Below are 12350 nucleotides of genomic sequence, written 5' to 3'. Positions count from 1 at the left end.
CTCCCATTTGCCACCAGATGGAAATACTTGGTATTATCATCCCCTTGTAATAACTTTGTTGCTTTTGATCGTTGATGCCAGTATATCTCCTTCTCTCTTAGCAACTTAGTTAGTTGCCCTTTGAGATGATGTCTAAGCTCCACCTCTTGAGGTGACAGCAAACTTGTTTCTGCCTTTCTTTCGAAGACATCTATCTTAGCCAACAGATCTAATTTATACTTCTTATTTTGGGAAACTAAATTTCTAGCCCATCCTCTAAAGGAACGTCGCAGCCTTCTAATCTTATTTTGCCACCATTCCATGGGTGATCTACCCCTATTCTCAGACTTCCAAACCTCTTTTACCAAGCCAAAGAAACCATCCCGTGTCAGCCACCCTAGCTCAAATTTAAAATTCCTAACGTTGCCTCTGTGAGATGGCTCCCCTCCATCTAATAAAAGTGGTGTGTGATCTGAGATTTCTCGGGTGAGTGCTTGAACAGTAGCCAGTGGAAAGTTTTGTTCCCAATCTGTTGTTACCAAAATACGGTCTAACTTTTCATATGTTGGAAATTAATCAAACTGGTTTTGAAAGCGGTTATGGCTGGCTAAAATTTTTCCTAACCATGATTTCATAGATAGATAGATAGATAGAGTGGCAAAGCTACAGAGAGCCTGTGGGCCGCAGATCACCCTGCACTTGACCTATAGGAGTCAGAAGTGAGTATGTGACTACCTTAGCAAACAGAAACGTGGAATGTTGTTCCAAAAATATTTATGTTTCCAATTCGAAAACATTTATGTTTCCACATGAGAAAATGCATGCTTCTTTAAGTTTTCATTCCCGTTTTCTACTGGAAACATGGCTGCTAAGGGATATCCAGGCTAGTGCCGCTCGGCCTTTCACCTTCGCTTCGCACAGCCCCACAGCCCTTCGACCCTTCCTATTCTTTTCCTTGCGGGTACCCCTTCATTTTCTTCCGTGGTACGCGTGCAGTCGATCAGTTTGGCAGCAGCGGCGGCGGGCGTGTCCATCAGCGCCTCCATGACGGGATTGTGAACGTCGAGCAACAGCCCAGCACCAGCAGGTATGATATGTCATCTCGAAGAATCAAAGACTCGAACTGATCTTATCATCAGCCAAAGCCATTTAGCCTATTGCCCCTACTCCGGTAGTCACGTTTCTTTTTTCCTTTCAGTTTCTCTCTAGGTATCATTGCTCGTGGCTGGTGATTAGGGATTTCATGATTTGCACGGACAGCAAAAGTGCATAAGGCACAGGGTATGCAAAACTAACTTAGGTTCTAGACTTCTGGGCCATTGAGTTATTGGAGGATTTTTTTTTGGCAACACTAGATTACTTTATTTCAATTGTAGGATTTTTTTTGTAGCATTGGATTATTGGAATGGTAAATTAAAACAATTTGCAGATGTGTTGAAACATAAAGAGTGTTGAGGGACAGCGCCAAGACCATGGACGCCAACTGCTTTCGCTGACCAGAGCCAGTGCGCGGTGACCATGAGCACGGCGCGCGCCCCTATGCCCACGTTGTACACTTGCACTTAGGTGCAGTTGCCAATTGAGCAACACATGTTGTAACTTATATAAACACATCAGAGATCAATGGAAACACTATTGACTCTCATTCCTACTTTCTACATGGTATTGGACAGCTCGGGTTGATCCCCTCGCTGCCATCGCTTCCTCTCGCCATCTTCAACCTCTGTTGTTCATCTCCGGCGTTCTCTTGTCACCATGCACACCATGGATGAAAATCCCCTCTTTGATGCCGACCAATCCAACTCCGACTCCTCCGAAGCCTCCTTCACTTCCTCCGTCGACATCGATGTTTCCGCCGCCAACACACCTCCCACATCCGTCCTCCAAACCGTGAACATCAAATCCCATGTTCCAGTTCTCCTCAAGCTCGCCGAGCCAAACTACGATGAATGGTGCTGTTTCTTCGACACATTCCTCAGCAAGTTCGGCCTCACCTCCCATGTCTCCCCGCCGCCCACCTCAATCCAGCGTCGTGATCCCGAATGTCGCATCGTCGATCAGTGCGTCCTGAGTTGGTTGTACAACTCTATCTCCAAGGACGTGCGCGCCATCGTTCGCTCTTCGCACGCCACCGCCTACTGTGTCTGGGACGGCATCCATGCCCAATTCTGCTACAACGAACTTCATCGCACAGTCTACCTTGAGTCCGAGTTCAGGAGTCTTGTCTAGGGCGACATGGACATTACTCAGTACACTGAGCACCTCAAGCAACTCGCCGATGGTCTCCGCGATGTTGGCCAATCGGTGCGCGAGATTAGCCAAGTGCTCAACATGCTATGTGGCCTCAGCTACAAGTATCGTCATGCCATCCCGGTGATCACGGCACGGCAACTACCGCACACTTTCCTCTCGGCGTGCTTGTACCTGCTGCTGGAAGAAAAGTATGACCGCGAGCACGCCAAGACTGCCGCCCAGCACGCCCACATCGCCTCTAGCGGTTCCAAACCATCCAGCGGCGGCGGCGGCTCCAGCACCACTCCTCCTACCCAGTCCCTAGCGGTTGGTAGTGGCGGATTGGCGTCGTGCACTGATGGTTTGGCGCCGCGCACCGACGGTTCCTACCGAGGCGGTCGTGGTCGTGGTCGTGGCCACGGACGTGGCTGCGGCTTCAACCAACCAGATGGCGGTTCCTACAATCAGACCCGTGGTTCCCCAGCTTGGCCTCCCAGCGTCAATCCCTATACCGAGATGGTCTAGGCCTGGCAGATGCCATTCAGGGCGCACGGCGCTGGCGTGTTTGGTCCCCGTCCTGGCACTCCTCCGCACCAAGCATACTACGTCGGCACTCCTGCTCCAGATCCGAGTGTGTACACTGCTTCCTCACCCATGCCGGACTTCTAGAACCAGCAGGCCCTCCTGGCTGCCCTAACCACGGCGAACGTTCCACCATTGGGGCCGTAGACCGCTGAGTGGTTCCTCAACACCGGTGCCTCATCCCACAAGTCGTCCAACCCTGGTAATTTCATCTCCCTTCAACCCATTCCCAATTCTACTCCCATCACCATAGGCAATGGCTCTACCATGTCTATTACCCATCGTGCACACACGGTGATCCCCACTGCTCACTCCCCCCTTCGCCTCAACAATGTTCTAGTGTCTCCATCTCTTGTCAAAAACCTCATCTCCGTTCGTACTCTTACTAGGGACAACAATGTCAGTGTCGAATTTGACCCATTTGGTTTTTCTATCAAGGATCTTCCAACACATACGGTGCTCCTCCGATGTAACAGCCATGGCTGAGCTCTACCCTCTGGCCCCTTCACCACCAGAGGCCCTCGTCACCACTGCATCCACCATCGAGCTGTGGCATCAATGCCTTGTCCATCCAGGATGCCGCACTCTCCAGCAAACTTTGTGTCATCTAGAATTTGTCCCTGGTAAACTGTCTCCTATCTGTGATAGTGGTCAGCTTGGCAAGCATGTTAGGCTGCCATTTTCTTCTTCAAATTTAGTCAGTTATGTTCCATTTCAGATTGTGTACGCCGATGTTTGGACATCCCCTGTGTCTAGCTTTTCTGGCTTCAAATACTATCTAGTGTTGATTGATGACTTTACTCACTACATCTGGACCTTCCCCTTGCGTGCAAAATTAGATGTGTTTGACTGTCTAATTACCTTTCATGCATGAAAGCATCTAGGCCCCTAGTTGGGTTTCGGTGATTAATGACAATACGTGATTACTATGACTAACAAGTGTTTTGCAGAAACAATTAAGTTAGGTCACTGATAATGGCGATCGATTGGGCAATCAAGGTGGTCATGCCCCTACGATGGAAATCATTTCGGTTTTCAAAGGATGGACGACAAGGTTAAGGATGGACTAGTTCTAAGTGTCGATTGGAGTTGGAGAGACACTTAGAGTAGTTTAGGACTTTGTTTTTCCTTTGGCCGTACTATTAAGGGGGATATGAATGGGTAGCTTGACCTAGGTGAGTCTAGTGAGTTAGGTGTGGTGCACACTTGTTAAAACTAGCACTAGGTAGCTCCAAAATAGCCCTTTGATCCAATGGAGCAAACTTCATTCACATATGATCGAGAGTTGGAAGTGAATGGAGGGTCAAATACTGACCGGACGCTAGCTCCGGTGTGACCAGACGCTGGCTCAGGGTCCGGTCAGTTCATTTGACCAAGGTGAAAGCGTCTGGAAGTGACCGAACACTGAGAGGTCAAGTGACCGGACGTTGAGGGCCAGCGTCTGGTCGACTCCAGTAAGGTCCCAGAGAGGGAGAATCCTGATCGGACGTGTTCGGTCAGTGCTGACCAGACGCTGATCAGGTTCTGGCTACTGACTGGACACTGCTCAGCAAGTGACCGGACACTGGGGGTCCAGCATCCGGTCGACATCAGTAAGGTTCCAGTGATGGGAAATGTGATCGGACGCGTCCGGTCGGTGCTGACCGGACATTGGCCAGCGTCTGGTCAACACTTAACCACTGGAGTTCGGGGTGTACTGACCGGAGTGTCCGGTCAACATGACCGGAGCTTCTGGTCACCCCGTAGAGGCATATAACGGTTCATTTTTCAGCCGGTGTTATAAATACAACCTCCACTCGTGTGTGGGGGTAATTTTGCTCATTCCAACAGCTAAGAAACACCTTAGAGAGTGCCAAGAAGAGCAAGGTCCTAGTGAGGTGATTTAGATTTGAGAATCCCAAAGAGAGCCCTCATTTGTGAAGATCAAGAGTAGCAAAGTGTGCATCCACCCTTCTCATTAGGCTTGTCGTGGTCAAGTGAGAGTTCATGCTTGTTACTCTTGGTGATCGCCATCACCTAGATGGCTTGGTGGTGATTGGGAGTTCGGTGATCATCCAGCGGAGCTTGTGGGTGACCCCACTCAAGTTGTGAGCGGTCTGTGGGTGATTCACCGCGACGGAGTGTCGAAGAATCAACCCATAGAGAGCACTTGATCCTTGCGCAGATCAAGGGGGAGCTACACCCTTGTGCGGGTGCTCCAATGAGGACTAGTGGGGAGTGGCGAGTCTCCGATACCTTGGCAAAACGTCACCGCGTTCCTCCTTCTCTATTTACTTTGAGCAATTCAATTCGTGTCTTTACATTCATAGAATTGCCATGCTAGAGTAGGATTGGAACTTAGGTTACAAGTCTTTTGTGCGATAGAACAATTAGAAACACTTTCTAGGCACAATGGGTTAATTGGGCTAACCATAGGATTTAATTATTGCAATGAAATTTAGAATTAGCCCAATTCACCCCCCCCTCTTGGGCATCTTGATCCTTTCAATTGGTATCAGAGCCTCGTGCTCACGTATTTAGGCTTAACCGCCTAGAGCAAGATGTCTCATAGGGATGGACCTCCTCCTATCTTTGAGGGAGATGATTTTCCTTATTGGAAAATTCGCATGGAGGCGTATCTAGAAGCTCTAGATGTTGGTATTCTTAGAGCCACCTCACATGGCTTCCCAAAACCCCAGGATGCTACTCACCTACAAGGCGATGAGGTGAACTACGAGAAGTGAAATGCAAAGGCTCGAAACACCATCTTTAGAGGCCTTTGCAAAGATGTGTTCAATCGAGTGAGGAACCACAAAGATGCCCATGCACTATGGTCGGATGTTTGTGCGCTCCATGAGGGAACTAAGAGTGAGCGTGAGGAACGCTATCATCTTGTCATGAAAAAGCTCAACTCTTTTGAAATGCTTCCTAAAGAATGTGCTAATGAGATGTATTCACGTTTGAATGTTCTTGTAGAGGAAGTCAATGGGCTTGGACTCACTCAAATGCAACCATCCGATGTTGTAAGAAAGATTTTGAGTGTCCTCTCCATTGATAAATATGGGCATATTATGACCGTGCTACATCAAGGTGATCTTTCCACTGCTACACCGACACAAATCTTGGGAAAGATCAATGCTCATGAGATGTACATGCATATCACGCCACAAGATGGCTCATCCTCTACCAAGAAGAAAGATAAGGACTTAGCATTCAAAGCTAGCCAAGAGAAGGGCAAAGCAAGACTTGAGTATGAGAGCTCAAGTGATGATGAGGTTGATGATGAAAGTCTTGCTCTCATGGTGAAGAAGACCACCAAGATGCTAAAGAAGCTCAACAAGAGTGGCATCAAGTTTGATGGCAAGAAGAAGAAGTTCTTCACTAGCTCTAGAAGGAAGCCAATCTCTGAGATGGATTGCTTCAATTGTGGAGAACTTGGTCATCTAGCACACCAATGCACTAAGCCCAAGAAAGACAAGTTCAAGAACAAATACAAGGGCAAGAAAGATGACTCAAGTAATGAAGAAGAAGAAGAGAAGAAGAAGAACAAGCCATACAAGAAGAGAGATGGCAAGAAGAGGGACTTCCACAAGAAGAAGAGTGGAAAGGCATACATTGTTAGTGATTGGCTCACGGACATTGATTCATCTAGTGCCTCATCCGATGATGATAGTGACAACGAGAAGGTGGCCGCAATTGTTATGAACTCTTCATCATCTTCATTGCCACCACCGCCATCATCCTCTACACACCTATGCCTTATGGCCAAGGGTGACAGCAAGGTATCTAACAATGATGATAGTAGTGATGATGAGCATGGTAGTGATGATGATAGCGATAGTGATGATGATGAATATGAATCACCTTCTTATGATGATCTTGCTAGATTGCTAAAACAATATACTAATATCATTATAAAAACTAGAGCTAAAAATGAAAAGCTAGAAGCTAAAAATGACTCTCTTTTAGCCAAATGTGATATAGCGGAAAAGGCTAGTGTTGAGCTTAAAGAAGCAAATGATGCTATATCATCCAAACTCAAGGAGCTCAAATCTTCTAAGAAAGAGCTTAAAGAAAAACATGATAAACTTGAGAGGACACATAATGAGCTCATCACTAGCCACAACAAGCTAAGAGAAGAATATACTACTCTTAAGGTTAATCATGATAATCTTGTTATTGCTCAAGAATTCTTATCCAATGAGCCACATGATGCTACTAACGATGTTGTTAAGATTGATATAGCTACATCATGTGATGACTTGATTATTGAGAGCATTGAGCAAAGTTCTAGTAGCAAGGGCAAGCAAGTGGTTGAAGCCGATGATCATGATGAGTTTGTCAAGCTCAAGAATGACAATGAATAGCTCAAGAAAGATCTTGAAGAACTCTAAACCACCAAGTCTATTGTGCTAGAAACTATTGTTCATGATGATGGTTTGATCCTTGAGAATGAGAAGCTCAAAGATGAGAACAAGAAGCTCAAGGAAGAGAAAAACAATGATGCTCTCAAGGAAGAAAACAAGAAGCCCAAGTTGGAGAAAGAGCATCTTAAGATTGGATTGAGCAAGTTCACTAGAGGCAAGCATCTTCAAAGTGAGCTACTAATGAACACCGTCATGAAGATGGATAGAAGTGGCATTGGGTACTTGGCAAATCAAGAGAAGAAGGCTCAAGCTCAACAACAACATAAGTCCAAGCCAAAGCCAAAGAGATGTTTTGAGTATGGACAAGAAGGCCACTTTGCTCATGAGTGCCAAACTCCACCACCACAACCCTTGCCCAAGCATGCTAGACCTTTTGCCTTCAATGCTCACTACATGCTTAGAAAGGATTCTAGTGGAAAGATGAAAGTCATGTTCTTAGGTCCTCCCAACAAGAATAGGCCTAAGAAAATTTGGGTTGCAAAGTCACTTGTTGAGAAGGTGAAGGGCCCTCAACAGGTTTGGGTTCCTAAAGCTTGATCTCTTGTGTGTAGGTGAACTACAAGACCGGTGGAAGTCATTGGGTTATTGATAGTGGTTGCACACAACATATGACCGGTGATCCTCGTATGTTCACCTCACTAGATGAAGAAGTAGATGGACAAGAAAGAATCACATTTGGAGATAATTCAAAGGGCAAGGTCAAAGGATTGGGCAAAGTGGCTATATCAAATGATCATTCCATCTCCAATGTGCTATATGTTGCTTCATTGAGTTTCAACTTGCTATCCGTTGGACAATTGTGTGATCTTGGCTTCCAATGCTTGTTTACCGAGAAGGAGGTTGTTGTATACAAGAAGGATGATGATCATGTGATATTCAAAGGATTTAGATACAACAACCTATATCTAGTGGACTTCACCTCCAAAGATGCAAACTTGAAGACATGCCTATTCACCAAAACAACACTTGGGTGGCTATGGCATAGAAGACTTGCTCATGTTGGGATGAGCTCACTCAAGAAGCTAATGAAGAATGATTTGGTGAGAGGGTTGAAGGATGTGAAGTTTGAGAAGGACAAGCTTTGTAGTGCATGTCAAGCCGGCAAGCAAGTTGCAAATACCCATCCAACAAAAGCTTTCATGTCAACCGCAAGAGTGCTAGAACTCCTTCATATGGATTTATTTGGACCAACAACATACAAGAGTTTGGGAGGAAATCTTTATTGGTTTGTGATTGTTGATGACTATTCAAGGTATACATGGGTATTCTTCCTTCATGACAAATCCAAAGTTGCATCTTGCTTCAATAAGTTTGCCAAGAGAGCACAAAATGAATTTGAAGTGAAGCTTAAGAAGATAAGAAGTGACAATGGGAAAGAATTTGACAACACAAACATAGAAGCCTATTGTGATAAAGTTGGGATCAAGCATGAGGTCTCCGCAACATATACTCCTCAATAAAATGGTGTAGTTGAGAGGAAGAACCAGTACATTGATCACTCTTGCAAGAACAATGCTTGATGAGTACAACACCCCCGAAGCTCCATGGGCAGAAGCTATCAACACCGCATGCTATGTATTAAACCGCCTATTCCTTCAAAAGTTTCTTGGCAAGACACCTTATGAGTTGCTCAATGGGAAGAAGCCAGATGTCTCCTTCTTTAGAGTGTTTGGTTGCAAATGCTACATCTACAAGAAGCGCCAACACCTAGGGAAGTTTCAAAGACGTTGTGATATTTGTTTTCTTGTTGGTTACTCATCAAAGTCCAAAGCTATAGAGTATTTAATCATGCCACTTGCTTGGTTAAAGAAACATATGATGTGGAATTTGATGAATCTAACGGCTCCCAAAGAGAACATGAGAATCTTGATGATGTAGGTGATGAACCATTGAGGGAGGCTATGAAGAACATTCCGGTTGGAGACATCAAGCCTAAAGATGATGAAGATGATGTACAAGTGATTGATCCACCCTCTTCATCAAGTGTGCCACAAGATGGTGAAAAAGATGGGAGAGTAGAAAATGAAGACACTCATGTCTCCCATGAACAAATGGTGGTACAAGCACAAGATGTTGATGCTCCACAATCACCCCCTCAAGTGGTCAATAGAAGAAATACACCTCTACTCCAAGATCATCCACAAGATCTCATCATAGGGAGTCCATCAAAGGGTGTAATGACTCGATCACAAAAACTTGCTTCATTTATTGCTCATCACTCTTTTGTCTCTTGCTTTGAGCCTACTAAGGTAGAAGAAGCTCTTCAACATCCGGATTGGATAAATGCAATGCATGAAGAGTTGAACAACTTCACCCGCAATGAAGTTTGGACTCTTGAAGAGCGGTCAAAAGGTGCAAGAGTCATTGGAACAAAGTGGGTGTTCCGAAACAAGCAAGATGATCAAGGCGTTGTTGTGAGGAACAAGGCAAGACTAGTGGCAAAGGGGTTCTCTCAAGTTGAAGGTTTGGATTTTGGAGAGACCTTTGCATCGGTTGCAAGACTAGAAGCCATCCGTATCCTCCTTGCATATGCATCACATCATGAAATAAAACTTTATCAAATGGATGCGAAAAGTGCATTTTTAAATGACTTTATTAATGAACTAGTCTATGTTGATCAACCTCCCAGGTTTGAAGACCCTAGATATCCTAATCATGTCTATAGGTTGTCCAAGGCATTATATTGGCTTAAGCAAGCCCCAAGAGCTTGGTATGAGCGCCTTCGGGACTTCCTCATTAAGAAGGGCTTCACCATTGGGAAGGTTGACACCACACTATTCACCAAGAAGCTTGATGGGCATATCTTCATTTGTCAAGTGTATGTTGATGATATCATCTTTGGATCATCAAATGAAGATTCTTGCAAAGAGTTTGGTGAATTGATGTCGAAGGAGTTCGAGATGTCAATGATTGGAGAGCTTACATTCTTTCTTGGTTTTCAAGTCAAGCAAATGAGAGAAGGGATTTTCATCTCTCAAGAGAAATATACTAATGATCTTCTCAAGAGATTCAAGATGGATGAATGTAAGCCAATCAAGACACCAATGCCAACTAATGGACATCTCGACCTAGATGAGGGAGGTAACCCGGTTGATCAAACTCTCTACCGCTCTATGATTGGTAGCTTGTTATATTTGACCGCATCTAGGCCCGACATCATGTTTAGTGTGTGTATGTGTGCTAGATTTCAAGCTAATCCTAAGGAAACTCATTTAATTGCCGTAAAAAGAATCCTTAGGTATCTTAAGCACACACCAAGCATTGGCCTTTGGTATCCCAAAGGAGCTATATTTGAATTAGTTGGCTATTCCGATTTGGACTATGCCGGTTGCAAAGTTGATAGAAAGAGCACATCCGGAGGGTGCCATTTGCTTGGTAGATCACTTGTGTCTTGGTCCTCCAAGAAACAAAATAGTGTGGCTTTGTCCACCGCCGAAGCGGAATACATTGCCGCGGGTGCTTGTTGTGCACAAATACTTTACATGAAACAAACTTTGCTAGACTATGGTGTAGTTCTAGATAAAGTACCTCTTTTGTGTGACAATGAAAGTGCGGTAAAACTTGCAAATAATCCGGTTCAACACTCTCGCACCAAGCACATAGATATCCGCCATCACTTTCTTAGAGATCATGTTGCTAAAAATGATATATCACTAGAAGGTGTAAGGACCGAGGATCAATTGGTGGATATCTTCACTAAACCGCTAGATGAGACAACATTTTGTAGATTGCGAAATGTGCTCAATTTGCTTGATTTTAGTAACTTCACTAAAAAATGAGCTTGTGGTGTCCCTTGCATTGCATTGTAATATACAACATGTTTAATGTTTTGTAATGCATATAGGACTTGTCTAACATGGTTAAGATAACCGCCGAAAAATGTGTGAAGAAGCTTAACCTTGGATCAAACTTGACAAGCAACTAGATTTACTTACAAGTATTGCATTGCATATGAATGAATGTTATTTTGTCGTCTGTCTTCAAATTGCCCTCTTATTGCCTATTTTCTTAAAAAGAATTATAGCCAAAGGCAAAATATTTTGAAAAAACTTGAGGGTTTGAGAGAGGTCACTCACATTAGTCCCAATTGGTGTTTATTTGGATCTTATTCAAGTTGGGACTTGATTGGGAACAGGCAGCAAGAAGGACTTTGAAGATTTGCTGAAGAAAGAGTGATCGGACACTGCACCGGACTCTGGAGTCCAGCATCCGGTCAGTTCACAGGAGGTGAACTTGCTGCGAAGGAGTGATCAGACTCTGCATTTAGCGTCCAGTCAGAAGGCTTTCAGCCTCCGGTCATGTGGAGAATACGAAGGCTGTATTGACCAGACTCTGGCTGTGTCCGGTCCATGTCCACCGGACGCATCCGGTCATGATTCCAGAGGAATTGGACCTCTCTGGAATCAACCGGACGCTGGGTGGCAGCGTCCGATCGCTGCCACCAGAGCGTCCGGTCAATAGGAATCATGCGGATCTTGATCTCTTTTCTTATTTCCTTATCCAACTCACGCCGGGGTCCACTATATAACTAATTTCACCACGCATCCTTGACCTACCCGTGCCATCATTGCCAAGCCCCTGCACCCTAGCCATCGTGCCTCGTCCCCACGCTCGTCCACCGCCTCCAAAGCCGCTCCATGCGCCGCCGTACGCCCTGCGCCGCTGCAGCACCCATCGTAGCAACTCCCCATGTCGCCGTATGCCCTACGCCGAGCTCCTCTGCACCGTCCCCGTGCCACCGTAGCTTCCTGCGCCGCTATAGCCACCCACGCTCCCGTGCGCCGCCATCCGCACCCTGCCTAAAGCCGCTGCCAAGTCCTTGTTCTAGCACCGACGAGCTCAGTGCCCTAGCTCCACCCTCGCTGCAGCCAAGTTCAAGTGCTCTCATTGATTTGCTCGATCGCTAATCTTTGTGGAGTTGGAACCCTAACCCTAGCCTCGCGATTCGGTGGTTCCCCACATGTTGTTTCTCTTCTCCTCGGATCGCCGGTTCGTCAGGTAGCAAGCCCACGTTTCAATTTCGTACCTAATTGCTTGCTTTCGTAGGATTTTGTATCTCTAGATGCATAATTAAAATTATTTGTATATCCTATCTATTCCATCGTGCAGCGAGTCGGTTCCGTTGAGGTGTTAGTGGCAGTTGTCAGTTAA

General features: G+C 45.5%; 2 protein-coding genes across 2 annotated transcripts; both read left to right on the top strand.

Annotated features, from left to right (window-relative positions):
• The first annotated feature begins 1743 nt into the window (after positions 1–1743).
• LOC136499594 (uncharacterized) lies at positions 1744–2208 on the top strand. The gene has a single exon (XM_066495195.1). The coding sequence runs from the start codon at positions 1744–1746 to the stop codon at positions 2206–2208; it is 465 nt and encodes a 154-aa protein (XP_066351292.1).
• A 6-nt stretch (positions 2209–2214) lies between these two features.
• LOC136499593 (uncharacterized) lies at positions 2215–2736 on the top strand. The gene has a single exon (XM_066495194.1). The coding sequence runs from the start codon at positions 2215–2217 to the stop codon at positions 2734–2736; it is 522 nt and encodes a 173-aa protein (XP_066351291.1).
• Positions 2737–12350: the final 9614 nt, after the last annotated feature.

Source organism: Miscanthus floridulus, chromosome 13, assembly GCF_019320115.1.
Source record: "Miscanthus floridulus cultivar M001 chromosome 13, ASM1932011v1, whole genome shotgun sequence".
Classification (NCBI taxonomy): Eukaryota; Viridiplantae; Streptophyta; class Magnoliopsida; order Poales; family Poaceae; genus Miscanthus; species Miscanthus floridulus.
The sequence above is the reverse complement of the archived record's forward strand: the minus strand, read 5'-3'. Positions and strand labels throughout refer to the sequence as shown.

Coding starts and splice junctions, on each gene's coding strand:
- LOC136499594 (XM_066495195.1), top strand. CDS start 1,744: ATGGATGAAAATCCCCTCTTTGATGCCGACCAATCCAACTCCGACTCC.
- LOC136499593 (XM_066495194.1), top strand. CDS start 2,215: ATGGACATTACTCAGTACACTGAGCACCTCAAGCAACTCGCCGATGGT.